This window comes from Pseudorca crassidens, chromosome 19 (genome assembly GCF_039906515.1).
Source record: "Pseudorca crassidens isolate mPseCra1 chromosome 19, mPseCra1.hap1, whole genome shotgun sequence".
Classification (NCBI taxonomy): Eukaryota; Metazoa; Chordata; class Mammalia; order Artiodactyla; family Delphinidae; genus Pseudorca; species Pseudorca crassidens.
The window spans coordinates 4,167,521-4,185,539 of NC_090314.1; the positions used below are offsets into that span (position 1 = coordinate 4,167,521).

Here is an 18,019-nt window from a genome sequence, read left to right on the forward strand (position 1 = left end):
CTTTAAGCTCCAGCTGGATGCTGTGCAGAGGGTGGGCTGCAGAGGGACTGCGGGGCGGGGGGGGGGGCTTTCACTGTGGGGGGTCGAGGCTCGGCCCCAGGGCAGCAGTGGAGTGGTGGGTTGCTGTCACTGTGGACAGGAGAGCAGTTAAGGACGCCTCTGGGGGTTTTGTCCTGAGTAAACTGCAGGAGCAGTGTTGCCGCCAGCTGAGATGGCAGAGGTTTATGACGAGGCAGGCTTTGCCGGTCGAAGAGCAGTTCAGTTTGGGGTACGTTTTGAGATGTCTTAACAAGACTTTCTAGTGGAATTGTCAAGAAGCAGCTGAATTTGTTAGTCTGGACTTGAGAAGCCTGGGCTGGAGCTATAAATTTGAGTCCCCAGCATTTACAAAGCTCTGAAATTGGATGAGAAGCCCGAGCGAGGGATGAGGGAGGAGAGAGGAGAAGAGGACAAATGATCAGGTGTCAGGGCAGGAAGCTGGGGAGGAGAGGAAGCAGCAGAGGAAACGAAGCGGGGCGGGAGGGGAGCGGTGGGGGAGTGATGGAGTGTGTCAGGGCGAAGATGGAGAGAGGCGGAGTGAGAACCCAGCGTTGGCCTTGGCCACGTGGAGGTCATCTGTGACCTGGATCGGAGCGTGTGTGGGAGAGGATGAGAGAGATGAGTTGGAAGCAAGTGCGGACGACCGTCTTGAGATGTGCTGCCCAGGGGAGCCAAGAAATGGGGCAGTGGGGAAAGTGGCCTGAGCTGCTGTTAATGGGAGAAATGGCCCATCGGTATGAGCAGGGGAGAGTGACACAGTGATGGGGTGGCCGGGGGGATTGCTGGAGCCCTGCTTCAGTGGGCAGGGGGGATGGGATCCCTGCGTCACGGGAGGGCTGATTTTAGAGTGACTTTGGTGTGGAAAGTTCGTCTCTGGCTAATGGCTCGGGGCAGGCAGACTTGGGGGCTGCACGCACATGTGGCAGTGGGGGCCCTGGGCTCTTTTCTGACAGTGCTTTTCTCAGTGGAAAAGGAAGTAGGGTCATCGGCTGAGAGGCAGCATGGGGGCGGCTGATGGAGGCCCTAGAAGAGAGGGATGTGGTTTCTTTTGTGTCTAGAGCCTGTCTCGGTTGAGGCGGGCGTGACACATGGCTAACGCTTAGTTGGAACCAAGAGAGGTTATCGTGTATATGACGTTTCTCCTTGCTGGTTTCTGTCCTTGGGTTCCAGGGATGTGAACACCACCATCATGGAGCTCCTTATCATGGTGTACGCGTGTAAGACCTCCTGTGCCAAAAGCATCATCGGCGTGATCCCCTACTTTCCTTACAGCAAACAGTGCAAGATGAGAAAGAGAGGCTCCATTGTTTCTAAACTGCTAGCTTCCATGATGTGCAAAGCTGGTAAGAAAGGCAGATATTTGACGGTTTATTGGGGGTCTGGGAGTTTTATTTTTACCTGAGAAATTGTAGAGCATTGTCTTAACTAAATTAGAATGTTGAACAGAGTAGAAATAGTGGTACAGCTTTAAGATGGCTAATTTGTAATTAGAGAGAGTTCTCTCCTGTTCCCAACTCCCTAAACACAAAGCTGATGAGAACAACTTATTTTTTCCTAAATTCTTTGTTTAAAAAATTAATATTGAAATGACAAGTTACAATCATATTTTAGGTTGTTTTTAACGGGGAAGAAGGCATTTGGAATCAACAACTCTAATAACACGGCAACTATTTTTATTTTCGTCTCTTCCCTTTCCCAGTACACACTGGCATACTTTGCAGACCATACAAATTATTTCGTGTTGTGCATTTTTAGGTAACATCCTAAGTGTCTCCTCCTTGTTTCTAAATAATCTTCAGAGTTGTTACTCTGTGTGTGTGTGTGTGTGTGTGTGCGCGCGCGCGCGCATCTGCGCCCACGTGCACGGGTGTGCCTGTGTATGTGTGTATGATTATAGAAGGCACATGTCACAGAGCGTTTGCACAGAGAGAAAAGAATAAAAGTCCCCATATCACTACATTTTAACACACTTACTGCAGAATAAATTTTCTACCGTAGCATTTCAAAGAAGGCAAAACCAAAACAAAAAATGAATAAACCTGAACCCCAGCAACCTGACGAGCACACCCAGTTGAGACTCTGCTGGAGGGAGCAGACCTGCCCTTCCCCCCTAGGCTTGCTCCTGGGGGGCCACCAGGCCCGCTTTCCTGTTCATTTGGGCAAGTTGTGTTTTAAAAAAATTTTCCAGTTGAATTATATGTATGTTTATATATATATATATTTCCATTTCAAATCCTTTAAGGAGCCAATGGGATGAAGATTCATTTTTTCGAATTACAGACAGGCCTGTGCAGTTTGTCTTAATATATTAAGACAAATACTTGTCTTAATATGGCTTTGTCATGCCTATTGAAAAGACTTCGGGGAGATGAAATCCACTCTCATAGAATTATCAGACATTTCTTCATTGCTATGATCTTGGCTGTTTTAAGACTTTAAATTGATGTGAAAACCATGCATCTCTGTGTAAGAAAAGCCACCCAGTCTTTCCCTTCTGAGGGGGGAAACCCAGTTCCCCACCTCCTCTGAGTTTCCTTTACTCCTCGCAGGGCACACTTCACCTCTGTCACCAAATGTGTAGGCGTTTTCCCCACACCTTGCAATTCTCCAGGGCACCAGCTGGGTGTCGCACAGTTCCACTCTGACACTGTGTACCTGGAGATGGCGTCAGAGCCCACGGGTTAAGGGCTCAGTCCCACGTGCCTGCTCCCCTGACCCCCCCAGACGCTCACTGCAAGTCCAGGTTGTCACCTGTGCTGACCAGTTGGCTATAAATCAGAGGTTCCCATGACCTCCTCTTGGGTTCGATTAATTTACTAGAACTCCTCACAGAACTTGGGAACACTGTGCTCTTACTGTTCACTGGTTTATTATAAAACGACATGATAAAGGATCCAGGTGGGCATCTGGGTGGAAGAGGTGCGTGGGGCAGGGTATGGGGAGGGGCTTATGCCCGTGTTCACCCGCCTGGAAGCTCCCTGAAGTCCGTGCTGTTGGGACTTTATGGAGGTGTCCTCACAAGGGCGTGCTCGTTCATTAGCTCCATTTCCAGCCCGTCCCCCATCTCGAGAGTGGGGGTGGGGAGCCTGAAAATCATGGTGACCGGCCCCCATCCCGGAGCCCATCCTGGGTTGCCTCATTAGAACAAAAGATACTCTTGGTACTCTTATAACTAAGGAATTCATAAGGCTTTCAGGAGCTCTGTGTCAGAGGTGGGGTCAAAGACCAGATATTAGAATAAGAGATGCCCCTGGTGCTCTTAGCACTGAGGGAATGGCAAGGGTTTTAGGAGCTCTGTGCTGGGAACCGGGGGGCAGAGACCAATATTTATATTTTCTTTTATCTCATAATCTCATTGTACTAAAAAAAAATCTGAGAAATAAAGACACTGAGTTTTTGATGAGAGCAATTTTAATAGTAATTTATTATATATGGTATCTTGTTTTATGTAGTACTTATTCATACAGTGCAACTGGTTATGAAATTATTTGTGTGTTTGTGTCTGCTTTATTTTCAAAGGTCTGACTCATCTTATTACTATGGATTTACACCAGAAGGAAATTCAGGGCTTCTTCAATATTCCTGTTGATAATTTAAGAGCATCTCCCTTCTTATTACAGTATATTCAAGAAGAGGTGAGCTAGCTCAAACTTTTTAACATTCTGTTTAAGGTTGAAAGATGCATTTCCATTTCCTTGGGCTGTCCATGAAGGATTAAAACTTGATGTATTCTGCTTAAAGTACTATTTACTTTATAAATGTAATTCAGTGTTTTTTTTTTTTTTTCAGTCTGAAATTCTTTTCCCATTTAGATTATTACAGAATACTGAGCAGAGTGCCCTGTGCTATACAGTAGGTCCTTGTTGGTTATCTATTTTAAATACAGTAGTGTGTATATGTCAATCCCAAGCTCCCAATTAAAGAATTTGAAAAAGAGTAGATACCTGTATATGCATAACGGAATCACCCTGCTGTACACCTGAAACTAACACACCATTGTATTTTTTTTTAACATCTTTACTGTAGTATAATCGCTTTACAATGATGTGCTAGTTTCTGCCTTACAACAAAGTGAATCAGCTATACATGTACATATGTTCCCATATCTCCTCCCTCTTGCGTCTCCCTTCCACCCTCCCTATCGCACCCCTCTAGGTGGTCACAAAGTACTGAATTCGGTGTATTTTTAAATTCTTAATCTGCAATTTATTTCTTTTGCTAAGCTGTTACAATTGCTTTTTTTTCTTTTGCATCTCAGGTGCCTAGAGTCACCTAGTCGTGATTGTGACAAATATCTCACTGTCATCATTGGTCCATGGGTGGTCCTGGGCCTCTTTTATGTGTCCCTCTTCCTGCCTTATCTTTGTCCATGCACCTGTAGTTGTCGGCATCTGTGATCCTACCACCCAACAAGAAAACTATCATCATCGTAGTAACTTACGTCCACACATGTGGTCCTTTTGTGTCCCATCCCCCTGCCTCCTTCCGCCCAAGGGAACCACTATCCTGAATCTTGTTTCATCTTTCTCTCAATTTCCTTGGTTAAATTTATTCCCAGGTGTTTTACTTTTTGGCTCTGTTGTAAATGGAGTTGTTCCTTTTGGTTTGTTCACTGCTGGTGAATAGAAATGAAACTGACTTTTGTGTGTTGATCCTGCACCTTTGCTGGACTCATGTATTAGCTCTAATAGTGTTTTGTGTTGTATGTGGATTCTCTAGGATTTTCTACATGTAAGATCATATGGTCTGTGAATGGACACAGTTTGACCTCTTCCTTTCTACCTTGGGAACCTGTTTTTCTTGTCTGATAGCTGTGGCTAGAGCTTCCAGTACAGTGTTGAGTAGCAGTGTTGAATGTGGGCATCTGTGTCTTGTTCCTGATCCTAGGTGGAACGCTTTCAGCCTTTCACTGTCAAGTCTGATGTGAGCTGTAGGTTTTTCATTAATGCCTTTTATTATGTTGAGGAAGTGCCCTTGTATTCTATTCCTAGTTTTCTGTTTTTATCATGAAAGGGTGTTGGATTTATCAGATGCTTCTTCTGCATCATTTGAGATGGTCACGTGGATTCTTTTCCTTCATTTTATTTATTTATCTATTTTTTGCGGTACGCGGGCCCCTCACTGCTGTGGCCTCTCCCGTTGCGGAGCACAGGCTCCGGATGCACAGGCTCAGCGGCCATGGCTCACGGGCCTAGCCGCTCCGCGGCCTGTGGGATCTTCCAGGACCAGGGCACAAACCCATGTCCCCTGTGTCGGTAGGCAGACTCTCAACCACTGTGCCACCAGGGAAGCCCTCCTTCATTTTATTAATGTGATATATTACAGTGATTGATTCTTCTCATTTTGAATCACTCGTGTTCCTGGGGCAAATCAAACATACGTAATTTTAATATAGTTACATTTGTTATTCTTGGATATAATAGCACTTTTGTGACTCATTATTTAAGAAGCCTTTTTAAATGTTAACTTATAATGCACTTAGCTATTTTGCTTTTTTAGGAACTCTTTTCCTCACGTGAATTGTCTCTTTAATAACTTTTCCAGAGAACGCTTTTAACAGTATTTAAAAGAGAGCAGTTTGTAGATTTCTGAGCAGTTTCTTTCTGTCAAGAGTACAGGCCTTCCCCATCCTCCAGTAACTAACGTAGGCCCTCAGTAGTGAAAATGGGTTGAAGTATTTTTGAAAGGGAACACTAGAAAATATTCTACTTGTTTTTTTAAAGTTATGCACAAGAAACATACAAACTCTAATACATTCAAAAAACAATATGAATGTAATTTACTTGAATATGATTCTCAGTTGAGAGAGAAAGGGTGCGAGAGCACAGCTCCTGTCCTCACAGGAGGAAAAGGGCCCGGGCAGAGGGAGGAGCGTGAGGGCAAGGCTGGGCTTCACACAGCATGGTCCCGGGAAGAGCCATCTCAGTGATGCCTCTAGTTTTGGAAGAAATAGAGCAGTCGGTGTACACTTTTTTTTTTTAATTTATTTATGTTATCAATTTATTTTTTTGGCTGCGTTGGGTCTTCGTTGCCGCGCACAGGCTTTCTCTAGTTGCGGCGAGAGGTCTTCATTGCGGTGCGTGGGCTTCTCATTGAGGTGGCTTCCCTTGTTGCAGAGTACGGGCTCTAGGTGCGTGGGCTTCAGTAGTTGCAGCACGTGGGCTTCAGTAGTTGCAGCACACAGGCTCAGTAGTTGTGGCTCGCTGGCTCTCAAGCACGGGCTCAGTAGTTGCAGCGCACGGGCTTAGTTGCTCCGCAGCATGTGGGATCTTCCCGGACCAGGGTTCGAACCCGTGTCCCCTGCATTAGCAGGAGGATTCTTAACCACTGCACCACCAGGGAAGCCCTCGGTGTGCACTTTTATAGGCTAATGTTCATCTTTTGGTCTGGGGGATGTTTCCTCTCAAGACACCAGGAGTGCTGTGTGCTGACATCTAGAGACGTACATGGCAAGAGCGACTCTTGAGAGGCCCCTGTGGGCCTGGTGAGTCAAGGCCACAGCACCCTTGGCGCTGATCCAGAGGTCAGGGCAAGGTCATTGCCCTTCATGTAGGCGTCTGCCTTGGTGCAAGGCTGCCTGCCACTTGAAGAATCCCGTCTTAGGTTTCATTGTTGAAAAGAAGTCGGACCTGAACCCTCTTAAACTGCTCATGGTTCAGCAGATATGGGAAGTGGGGTCCTTGTTTCTGACGGTGAGCTAACAGTGGTAACCTCAAGTGTTTTAGTTTTAAATTCTCTGTTCTTCATTCATAGAGGTAAATTAAAACAGCCTATAGAAAATGAGACACTATATGGGAGCTCACTGTTTACTTTTTTATAGTATATGTACTTGCTTTATGCCTTTTGTTTTCATGCATTAGAGTTTCTCAGGCAGGGGGTAGATTCACCATATTTTACTGAATCTAAGTTGCCGTCAGTTAAGGTTTATGTTATTCATGTCATCAAGAAAGAAGGCAGCGCTGCCAGTCCTGCTGTGAGGCATTGCCTTCGTGTCACCTGGTGGCTCTATTCTGCAAGCTTTGACACTGATGTCATCCTATTTGACAGCTCACCCTCTGTTTTTCTTGGGTTGTCAAGGGAATTTGAGCACTTTCTGCCAAAAGTGGGCGTTCAGCTAATGGGTGCTCATTGCCTGGAAACTGTTCTCCAGCCTTGGCCGTGTTGCTGTGCATGCGTTAAGCATCCTTTTCAGATTTAGTCCTTCCACAGCTTCACCTCCTGGCAGGGAGTCTTCCTTTCGTAGGTCCCAGAAAGCATTTGATTGTTGCCTTGCAAGAAAATATGGAATTGTGGTCATTCCTTCAGTGATGACCCTTTGATTCATGAATATGAAATTTACATCGTGCTGCCCTCTTCCTGTGTCTTTCTGCGTGCATGGTAACTCGTCATTTTAATGCTGAATCATAGTGAGCTCTTTCTGGCGACATTTTTTTTTATTTTATTTATTTATTTTTTCTGGCGACATTTTTTTGTTTGTTTGTTTTTTTGTTTTTGCTGTACGCGGGCCTCTCGCTGCTGTGGTCTCTCCCGTTGCAGAGCACAGGCTCCGGACGCGCAGGCTCAGCGGCCATGGCTCACGGGCCCAGCCGCTCCGCGGCATGTGGGATCTTCCCAGACCGGGGCACGAACCCGTGTCCCCTGCATCGGCAGGCGGACTCTCAACCACTGCGCCACCAGGGAAGCCCTCTGGCGACATTTTAAATGGCAGTTAAGCCTGGCCCGGAGAGAACCAACACCGTGGCCACCTTCATGCACGCGAAGGGGTGAAAGCACACAGTGCGGCTGCTGTTGGGCTGACAGCGGCTGTAAGGCAGCACTGAGTGTAAGACATCCAAGTTGTAGACATAATAAAATATAACCCAAAAGAGGTTTGGGTATTGATTCAGTATAGTGTTTGTTTTTTAAAAAAATGACTAAGTATTATAGTGATAGTACTAGTAATCATTGGTCTGCACCAGGGTTTTTTAAGGAAATTAGGAAGAGGGGAGGCTACCAAGTGTACTTTTGTGGTGTATCGAGAGATTCCATCCCATCAGTTTTTAAAATAGGAACTTATAAAGTGATCCTGTTTCTGATTCTTGAGTTGCTTTATTCCCCCCTGTGTTCTTCTTAGTGTCCTTATACCAGTTCACTCTCACTGTCAGAGAAATGAGATCTGGCAAGAAATGGAAAACCAGGGACACAGGCAGGGGTGTAGCAAAGGAGTGTGGGTGTCAGGCAATTTGATTCTCTGTGGTCCCACAGTGGCCCTGGTGATGTTTTCCCTTAATGGTTCCGGGGAAATTACTACAGGGTTTGGAAGTCAGACTTGCATGACATGTGGTGTGTTTTCCCCTCCACTTGATAAAATTAATAAGAATAATCTTCGAAAATGTGAAAAATGAAAACTTATGTTTACAGTGGCAGTTAGGGAAATTCTGACAGAAGTGATGAAACAAGCAGCTTCCCTGGACCACCAGCCTGGGCCCAGGCCCTCTGCAGGGCTCACCCTGGTTACCAGCCTGCGTAGTGTCCTGAATCCTCTCAGACCTTTGCCTCTGATTTACCTCCCATTTCTGTACACCTAGTTACAGAAATTGATTTGTGGGGGCTTTTTGAAAAAAAAAATACAAAAAAACACATTGATATATTGTTTGTGTTGTTCTGTAACTTTGTTTCCTTTCCTGTGCTGGTGTCTGGAGGTCTTTCCATGTTCAGCTATATAGGATTACTTCTTTCTTCATGATTGCTACATAGTACATCATCATCATTCTATGATGGTGTAAATGTTCTATCTGCTGTCAGAATGGCAGCCACGCGTACCTGTTGAATCCTTGAAATGTGCCTGCTGTGACTGGAGAATGGAATCCTTCATTTTATTTAAGTTTAATTAATTTAAATTTAAATAGCTACCTGTTGAGATGTTTAAAGCACAAGTTTAAATGAGCCGCAGTTTTTTCAACCATTTCCCTCTTGCTTGGATATTAGGTTGTTTTAATTTTTCACTCTTTTAAGTGAAATATTTTATTTTCAAAATATATTTAAGTCATGTTGCATTAAAAATTCTTGTACCTGCCCTTTTGAGTACTTACGCAAGTGTTTTTCTGAGCTATATTAGGAAGTGGAATTGCTTAATTGAAAAGTATCTACATTTTTCATATTTTAATAGATATTACAAAAATTGCAATTGTCTGAACGGGCTGTATTCATTTACACTTGGACAGAATTCCCCATGTAAAACAGTGTTTTATCTTTTTGCTGTGGTTTTGAAATTTCAGCACAATGTGTCCAGGTGGATCTTTTTTCCATTCACCTCACTAGATGCTCAGTGGGTCCCTTTCATTCTCTATGAATTTTGTTTGCTATAGTTTGAGTATTTCATCCCTTCTATTTTTTCATTCCTTTCTTTGGGAACTGTTAGAAGTTGAAAATCTTGGATCTAGTCTGTATATTGTTTAACTTTTTAAATTTTTTTTCAAGTTTTGCATTCTTACATGCTGCCTGGTGGGAAAATTCCATGGCTTAATCTCACCCACGGTTTTTTTTTCAGCTGTGTCCCTCCTGCCCTTCAAGCCAGCTGAGTTTCTTATTTGCACCATAATAACTTCCACCGTCTAGATTTCTTTTTGGTTCATTTTCATAACAACTTGTTCTTTCTTTATGCGTATGATTTCCTGTTTTGACTCCTGAGGAGAAAATAGACCTGTTTTTATTAAAGAGTCCTTTCTTTTAAAGTTTCTTTTTCTTTGCTCTATTAACTGTTTCTTCATTTGTTATTTTTTCTCTTGGCTGGGTTTGGTGCTGTTTGGTGATGTTTGATGAGGCAAAGAAGTGCATAAAGCAGTTTAGAAAGACTTCCAGCAAAAATAAGGAAAACGCCTAAATGAAAATACTTTTTGCTACCTTACTCCCTGATAATGTTGGATAAGTTAGGCTTTTTATGTGTATAGATGGATCAGATGTAGAGATTTCTTATCCATATGGACATATCTATCATAGAGCCTTGTTCAAACTAATTGGTTTTTTGTTTACTAAATATTGATTATTTTAGTGCTTCCCATGTACTAGGTATTGTACAAGGTGCTAGATGTTATTAAGTGCTTATATTAAAATTCATTGATCCAGCATAATTGTGAGAAATCAGTGGGGATATATTTGAATGAAATAATATAATTTAATGAAATGATTAGATTTTAAGAACATAATTTGAAAATATTGCCAAGATGAAATCAGAAACAACAAACTACTGCTCAGCTTAAAAGTAGTTCTGGGCTTCCCTGGTGGCGCAGTGGTTGGGAGTCCGCCTGCCGATGCAGGGGACACGGGTTCAAGCCCTGGGCCAGGAGGATCCCACATGCCGCGGAGCAGCTAAGCCCACGCGCCACAACTACTGAAGCCCACGCGCCTAGAGCCCGTGCTCCGCCACGAGAGAAGCCACCGCAATGAGAAGCCCGTGCACCGCGATGAAGACCCAATACAGCCAAAAATTTAAAAAATAAATAAATTAAAAAAAAAAAAAGAAAGTAGTTCTGTCAGGCTTCCCTGGTGGTGCAGTGGTTGAGAGTCCGCCTGCCGATGCAGGGGACGTGGGTTCGTGCCCTGGTCTGGGAAGATCCCACATGCCGCAGAGCGACTGGGCCCGTGAGCCATGGCCGCTGAGCCTGCGCGTCCGGAGCCTGTGCTCCGCAATGGGAGAGGCCACAACAGTGAGAGGCCCGCGTACCGCAAAAAAAAAAAAAGTAGTTCTGTCTTCTAAACTCTCAGAAGTTGGTAATGGGTGTATCTTCAACTGTAATTATCCTAGTACAGATCACTTCAAATGTTTAAAGAACTCCAAAGTAGACTGATATTTTGCTTATTTTCTTAAGGACTCTTAATATCTTTATGAAGCAGTGCTGGGCGGGCTGATTCCTTTAACAAATTGGTTTCTTCATTATGCTGTGACAGAGACACATTAAGTAGCTATTTGTTTGGACCGCACTTATTTGGAATTCAACAGGTGCCTTGAATTCAGATTCGATGAATGTCATCCTTGCCCTGTGAAATTACATGTAACTGGGATTCATGAGAGTACTTCCTGTTGACTTCATAAAAACACCTTTGCTGCCACATAGATATGAACTAATTACTGATTAACCCTACTTTTTTCTTAAAATAAGTCTATGAGAGTCATGCCTTGATAATAGTTTTTTTTATTCCTAGGTAGGCGTTTCTTCATCTTCTAAAGAGGAAATTTACTTTGAACTTTTTGTCTTTTTGGAAAACTTTGAAGTGACCAGATGACGTTTTTGAGTCTGTTGGAATGTTCATTTTTATCAGTTACCGGGTACTGGTGTGAATAGCCTTGTGGAGACATGGCAGTAATCCCCACCCTCTCCTCTGTCACAGATCCCGGATTACAGAAATGCAGTGATCGTGGCCAAGTCTCCAGCCTCGGCTAAGAGGTAGGTGGGAGCTCCTCCGAGCCACACCCGGGGTCCCAGCCCCGTCGAATCCCAGGTGCTCTGGATTCGATCTCAGCGGTTCCCACTGTGTCTCTTACTTTTTATCCTGTGAACTGATAGTTTAATACTCCACGTGCTAAGTGATGATGATTTATTTTCCTCCCTTCTTTCCAGTCCCAGTCTGTGACTGCCATCACATTTCTTACCAGAAGCTGTCCAGGGCTGGGGAATCCCAGCCCAGTGCTTAGGCAGATCTGCCATTTCAAATACCAGTGAATGTATTTTGAGGCTGTTTACTGCCTTTTACTCAGAGAACTCAGTAATTTATTAACAGAATTGTATCCAGCCAAGAGGCTGGATTGGTATGTGTTAAAAGGTGACATTTTACAAAATTTACAAACACTACAAGGTGTGCAAATGGGGCAGTGCTGAGAGTTACATGTAACCTGGAGTAACTGATGAGTCAGGGATACAGAACCTAAAGTTGTGTTTGAATTGAAAAGGTTTCACACACAGACAGGCCTTGGAGATAGCGTGTTGGGTTCCACACCCCTGCCAAAGCCAATATCACAGTAAAGTGAGTCACATGGATTTTTGGTTTCCCACCACATATAAAAGTTATGTTTACACTATACTGTAGTCTGTTAAGTGTGCAATAGCATTATGTATTAAAAAACATTGTACATACCTTAATTTAAAATACTTTATTGCTAAAAAATGCTAACCATCACCTGAGCCTTCAGTGAGTTGTAATCTTTTTGCATCAAAGATCAGTGATCACAGATCACCATAAAAAATATAATAATAATGAAAAAGTTTGAAATACTTTGAGAATTACCGAAACGTGACACAGAGACATGAAGTGAGCAGATGCTGTTGGAAAAAATGGCGCCGATAGACTTGCTGGACGGAGGGCTGCCCCAGACCTTCAACTTGTAACAAGTGCAGTGTCTGCGAAGTGCAGTAAATCGAGGTCTGCCTGTACTAATGTTCCCTGGAGAAGCCGCTCCACTGGGGAGGGAAAGAACAAAATCAAACGTAGGAATGAAGGCTTTTTCTTAAAAATGCTCTTTTAAAATAGCTTCCCACAATCGAATACCTTTGCTCCCTGGATCATCGTTGAGCCCATGGAGCGAGGGAGCGGAGGTGCCTCCGTCCTGTGCCCACCGTTGTTAATGTGGAAGGAGGAAGGGCGGCTTGCTCGCCGTAAGCCCTTGACTTCACAGGCGTTACGATAAGTGGTTTTCCATTACAAAGTAAGAATAGCAGTTACTGTATTAAATAAAGTTGGCATTTGTGATGAAGCCATGGAGTTGCCATGTTCGTGGGACCAGCCTCCCAGTCAGCCAGGGCTGTGCCCACACAGGCTTCCTTCGAGAAGCTCTGTCATGGAGCCTCATAGTGTCCGTTTGATTAAGTCATGAACACCGGGACTCATGCTGGAACATAAACATTTCAAACAGCCTTTCCAGAGATTTGTGCAAAGGCTGGATTAATGCTGATTTAGTAATTTCCTTTTCTCTGATACACGTGCTTTTTTAAATTAAGTTGAAAATTACATAACATACATTTAACTTCTTTAAAGTGTGTAATTCACTGGCAGGTAGTGCGTTCACAGTGTTGTACAGCCACCACTTCTCTCTGGTTTCAGAACTTGCTCTCATCCCAGAAGACCACCCCGAACTCACTGAGTGACCAGTCTCAGGTCCCTTCTCCCCCATTCCCTTGCAGCTGCTGATCTGCTTACTGTCTGTGTAGATTTACCTATTCTAGATATTTCATATAAATGGAATCATATAATATGTGGCGTTTTGTGTCTGGTTTCTTTCACTGAGCATAATGTTTTCAGGTTCATCTACATTGTAGCATATATCAGTAATTCATTCCTTTTTATGGCTGAATACTATTCCATTGTAGGGATGTACTACACTTTGTTTATCCGTTCATCTGTTGATGGGCATTTGGGTTGTTCCCACCTTTTGGCTGTGAGGAATAACAGTGCTGTGAACATTTGTGTACAAGTGTTTGTGTTGGCATGTTTTCATTTCTCGTGGATATATATCTAGGACTGAAATTGCTGGGTCATATAGTAATTGTATGTTTCCATTTTTGAGGCACCACTAAACTTAACATACCCCAAACTGAACTGCTCTTTGCCCCCAAAAGCCTGTGGGGTTTGGCTGGAGTAGCGCAGTTTTTGTCTTAAAGTTTCCTGGCTTGTGAGGCTGCCCCTTGCTTGGTCTGGCTTTTGTTTGGGCACAGCTGTGAGCCTGGGGTAATGAGGCAGAAAGACAGATGAGAGGACCCGCCACTGCGTGTTCCCTCTCACAGGTGAGGAGACACATCAGGGAGGTGAGGAAACGGATCCAAGGTGATTCTGCTGTGTTGTTTACAGGAAGGTAGCAGCACAACTAATGACTTCTTTTTTTTAAATTTATTTTTTATTTTTATTTTTGGCTGCGTTGAGTCTTTGTTGCTGTGCGCAGACTTTCTCTGGTTGCGGCGAGCGGGGGCTACTCTTTGTTACAGTGCGCGGGCTTCTCATTGCAGTGGCTTCTCTTGTGGCGGAGCGCAGTCCCTAGGCGCGAGGGCTCAGTAGTTGTGGCTCACGGGCTCTAGAGCGCAGGCTCAGTAGCTGTGGTGTACAGGCTTAGTTGCTCCGCAGAATGTGGGATCTTCCCAGACCAGGGCTTGAACCCGTGTCCCCTGCACTGGCAGGCAGATTCTTAAACACTGCGCCACCAGGGAAGTCCCAGCTAATGACTTCTTAGAGTGTCTTCCCCACCAGTGATTGTGGGATTTGGGCGTGGGCCGAATAGGCTTGAGGTTGGCTTGCCCATTCAGTCCGTCTCACTCGGTACGTGTGTGCTGTGCCAGCCATTTTCTAAGGGGGGAGCAGTACAACCCGCTTCTCCCCTCTGGGGCTCGCTGTTTGGCCAGTAGGTTGGGATGAAGGATCGAGCCTCTTTCTCCCGCCTTCTGTAATGGAGTCCACATGGGTTACACTGCATTCAATAAATGTTTTAGGACGGAGATGGTTGCTCCAAAGGGGATGAGGGTATAAAATAGTGTAGTTATGGCTTTTGCACTCCGCATCGAAGGTGTGCTGAGCGCTCTTGGTCGGTAGCACCTGCCGTGGCATCTCCCACAGCGCTGTGCTGTGATTTCCTCTCATTTTGACGTCCTGATTTGCATACTCATCCAGAGTTAGGGCTTGAGATGGCATTTCCAGCTCAGCAACACGCTGGTTTTGATCTGATTGTTTCCGGCTTCCTTCTCCAAGTCTTTTATTTGGTGCCTCACCTTAGAAAACTGCTACAGTTCATTTAAGAGACACCCTAAGGCAGCAGGAAGATAGTTAAACTAGGAGTCAAGAGACGCCGGCTTCCAGCTGGTGCCTACCCAGTCTTTGTGAGAGAGCTGAGAACCACGGTCCAGGCTCTCTGCAGGCCTCCATTTCCTCGGCGGCAGAGTGGGGGGTGACGCCTGCACTGCTTATCTTACAGAGCGGCGTGCGCCGAAGAAGGCGGGAGAGACTTCACAGATTGAGCAGCACGGTGAGCCCTGCAGTTCTGCAGATGTTGGTGGAGTTGAGGGCAGAGCTGTGGTTGTGCAGCCCTTTGGCAGTGAGCCGTTGTCTTGAGTAAAAGAGGTCATCTGAGAACATAACGTTGCTTTAACAAACAGAACTTGCTTTAGTGAGCAAGTTGTTTGGAATTGTTTTCCTAGAATAATTGAGGGAATAGAAAAAGAAAAGTCTGAGATCCTGTGTTTTGTTCTGACCCATGATGTACATTTACCCTCATCATAGTACAACCAGAAGCGAGACTGAGTTGCTTTGGAATTCCTCTGTGACCGTCAGTGTCTAAAGCAGTATGACCTACCGGAACCATCCTGATTCCTTTTTTGGAATCAGGTGGGAACCCAAGTTATGTTACTGTTCTATGAAGTATCAGAAACTAACATCATTGTGCAGGTAATGCTTTTATTTATCTTGAAAGTATTGTGGTTTATAGTTAGTAGTGTTATAGTAGGTTAGTAGTGTTGAAACAGCATTATTCTAGGAATTGGCAAACCTCTACGAATTCCTGATGGGAAAAGACTTCCTTAGAGGATAACTGAGAGCTCAGGACTTTTGACAGTAATCTTGTTTGTGAAGCCAGTCTTGGATTTGAAGGAGCACTTAATCTCTGTGGTGCTGTGAGGTTAGCGTGGGGCAGAAGCCAGCGAAGGCTCTGCCGTGGTCTTTGTCTGAACATATCTTTTTCTGAGGACTTCTTTAAAAACTGTTTTGAATTTTTTTAAAGGGTGAATTTACAGTTATGCAAATACTACATCTTAACTCTTAGGATCTTTAGCAATTTTTATTAAAAATATTCTCCCCCTGAGGCTTTCCCTCTTTTCCTCAAGTAAAAATATTCACACACACACACAAAGATACACTTTTCTGGATCAGGTTATGCAGTACAGCTCTGCTCCTGTGAAGTCTGTTGTCTTTTCTTTGGAAATATAAGTTAGATTCATTGTAGGAAGGGCCAGACCAGTAGACGATTCTTTATGTGCATTTGAGATTTTCTCAAAACCACAGAAGACTTAACTGCATGTGCTGCGTAATGACATCTTCTACTGAGGGAGGAAAGTGTAACTTCGTAAGAAAGTAATTTGCAATGGATGTAGCATCCATTTAAATTTCTTGAACTGATTGCAAACACTGTGACAAAACTCTCCTTGGTCGTGGAGTGCAGACGGGAAACCTGGCACAGGGGAGATTCTGTTCCGCCAGGGAGCACAGTCATGCCTTTAAGTGCCTCTCTGTGGCATTGCAATGCCTTGGCTGTGTCTAGTTCAGGTAGTCCTGATGATGGGGTTCTTCTGTTAAATCCCTAATTTATGACCACAGCCCTTGTTTTTGTGTCTTTTTAGCAGTTCTTGTGGGCTGTAAGGAACTGGTTTTGAATTTTTGATGTTTGAAAACCAAGGTTGGGAGAACTTGTTGGATCTTCAAGCACTTGAGCATTGTTTTGTGCACTAGGTGCTGAAGATGGAAAAATGAGTAAGACCTCAGTGGTGAATTCTGCCAAACATTTAAGGGGGAAATAATGCTAACTGTACATAAACTCTTCCAGAAAGTTGAAGAACTAGTACCTCCCAGCTCACTTTATGAGGCATTCATTACCCTGATAGCAAAGCCAGACACGGACATTACAAGAAAAGAAAAACAGATCAATATTCCTCATGAACCTAGGTATAAAAATTCTAGGGCTTCCCTGGTGGCGCAGTGGTTGAGAGTCGCCTGCCGATGCAGGGGACACGGATTCGTGCCCCAGTCCGGGAAGATCCCACGTGCCGCGGAGCGGCTGGGCCCGTGAGCCATGGCCGCTGAGCCTGCGCGTCCAGAGCCTGTGCTCCGCAGCGGGAGAGGCCACGACAGTGAGAGGCCCGCGTACCGCAAAAAAAAAAAACCCCAAATAGCATCAAACTAAGTGAACACTTAGGGATAAACCTAAGGTGTTCAAGACTTGCACACTGAAAAATATAAAACATTGCCTAGAGAAATTAAAGACCTAAATGAATGGAGAAATATACTGTGTCTGTGGCTTGAAAGACTCAAGATAAGACTCAAGACTTAAGATAGCGTATCTCCTCCCTACATTGGTCTGTAGAATTGACACCATCCCGATCAAAATGTCAGCAGGCCTTTTTTTATAGAATTTGACAAGCTGATTCCAAAATTCATATGGACATGCAACGATACTAGAATAATGCCCCCCCCCGAAAAAAAAAAAAAAACTTTGAAAAAGGAGAACAAAGTTTGGAGATCTAACACTACCTGAATTCAAGACCTATTATAAAGCTAAAGCAATCGTGATTGTGTGGTATTGGAATAAAGATAAAAAATAGGTCAGTGGAACAGAATAGAGTCCAAAAATAGACCCACAGGTATCTGGAAGACTGATTTTCAGCAGATGTGCATAGGCAATTTAATGGGGAAAGGCTAGTCTTTTTAACAAATGAAAAGTGTTGGAATAATCAGATGTTTGTGTGCAAAATAATGAATTTTGAGCCATATCTCACATCATTTTTAAAAATCAACTTCAAATGAATCATATACCTAAATGTAAAGCCTGAAAGTATAAAACTTCTAGAGGAAAACAGAGGAAAAAAGTCTTTGTGACCTTGGCGTAGGTAAAGACTTCTTAAATATGACACTAAAAGCCCAACTGATAGGGAAAAATTGTTAAATTGGATGTCATGAAAATTAAAACTGCTCTTCAGAAGACATCATTAAGAGAATAACAGGCGAAAGCTCAGATCGGGGGAGAACATTTGTGAAGCATACGTCTGATGAAGGACGTAAATTCAGAATATATAAAGAATTCTCCAGACTTACTAAGGGAACTAACAACCCAACTAAAAAATTGGCAAAAGAGAAACAGACCTTTTACCAAAGCATATATATAGGTGGCAGATAAGCGCCATTTGTCATGAGGGTTCAATGCAAACTGAAACCACAGCGACCCACGGCATACCGCTGGGATGGGTACATTGAAAGGACT

General features: G+C 43.9%; 1 protein-coding gene across 7 annotated transcripts in view; it reads left to right on the forward strand.

Annotated features, from left to right (window-relative positions):
• PRPSAP2 (phosphoribosyl pyrophosphate synthetase associated protein 2) overlaps positions 1–18,019 on the forward strand; it is a 39,080-nt gene that overhangs the window by 11,698 nt on the left and 9,363 nt on the right. For all 7 annotated transcript variants that reach the window (XR_010937636.1, XM_067716732.1, XM_067716728.1 and 4 more), the window contains 3 exons: positions 1,210–1,382; positions 3,559–3,674; positions 11,407–11,462. Coding sequence is in view for 6 of the 7 variants with exons in the window: in XM_067716732.1 (XP_067572833.1) it covers positions 1,210–1,382; positions 3,559–3,674; positions 11,407–11,462 (345 nt within the window). In the remaining variant the exon portion in view is untranslated. The remainder of the gene's footprint in view (positions 1–1,209; positions 1,383–3,558; positions 3,675–11,406; positions 11,463–18,019) is intronic.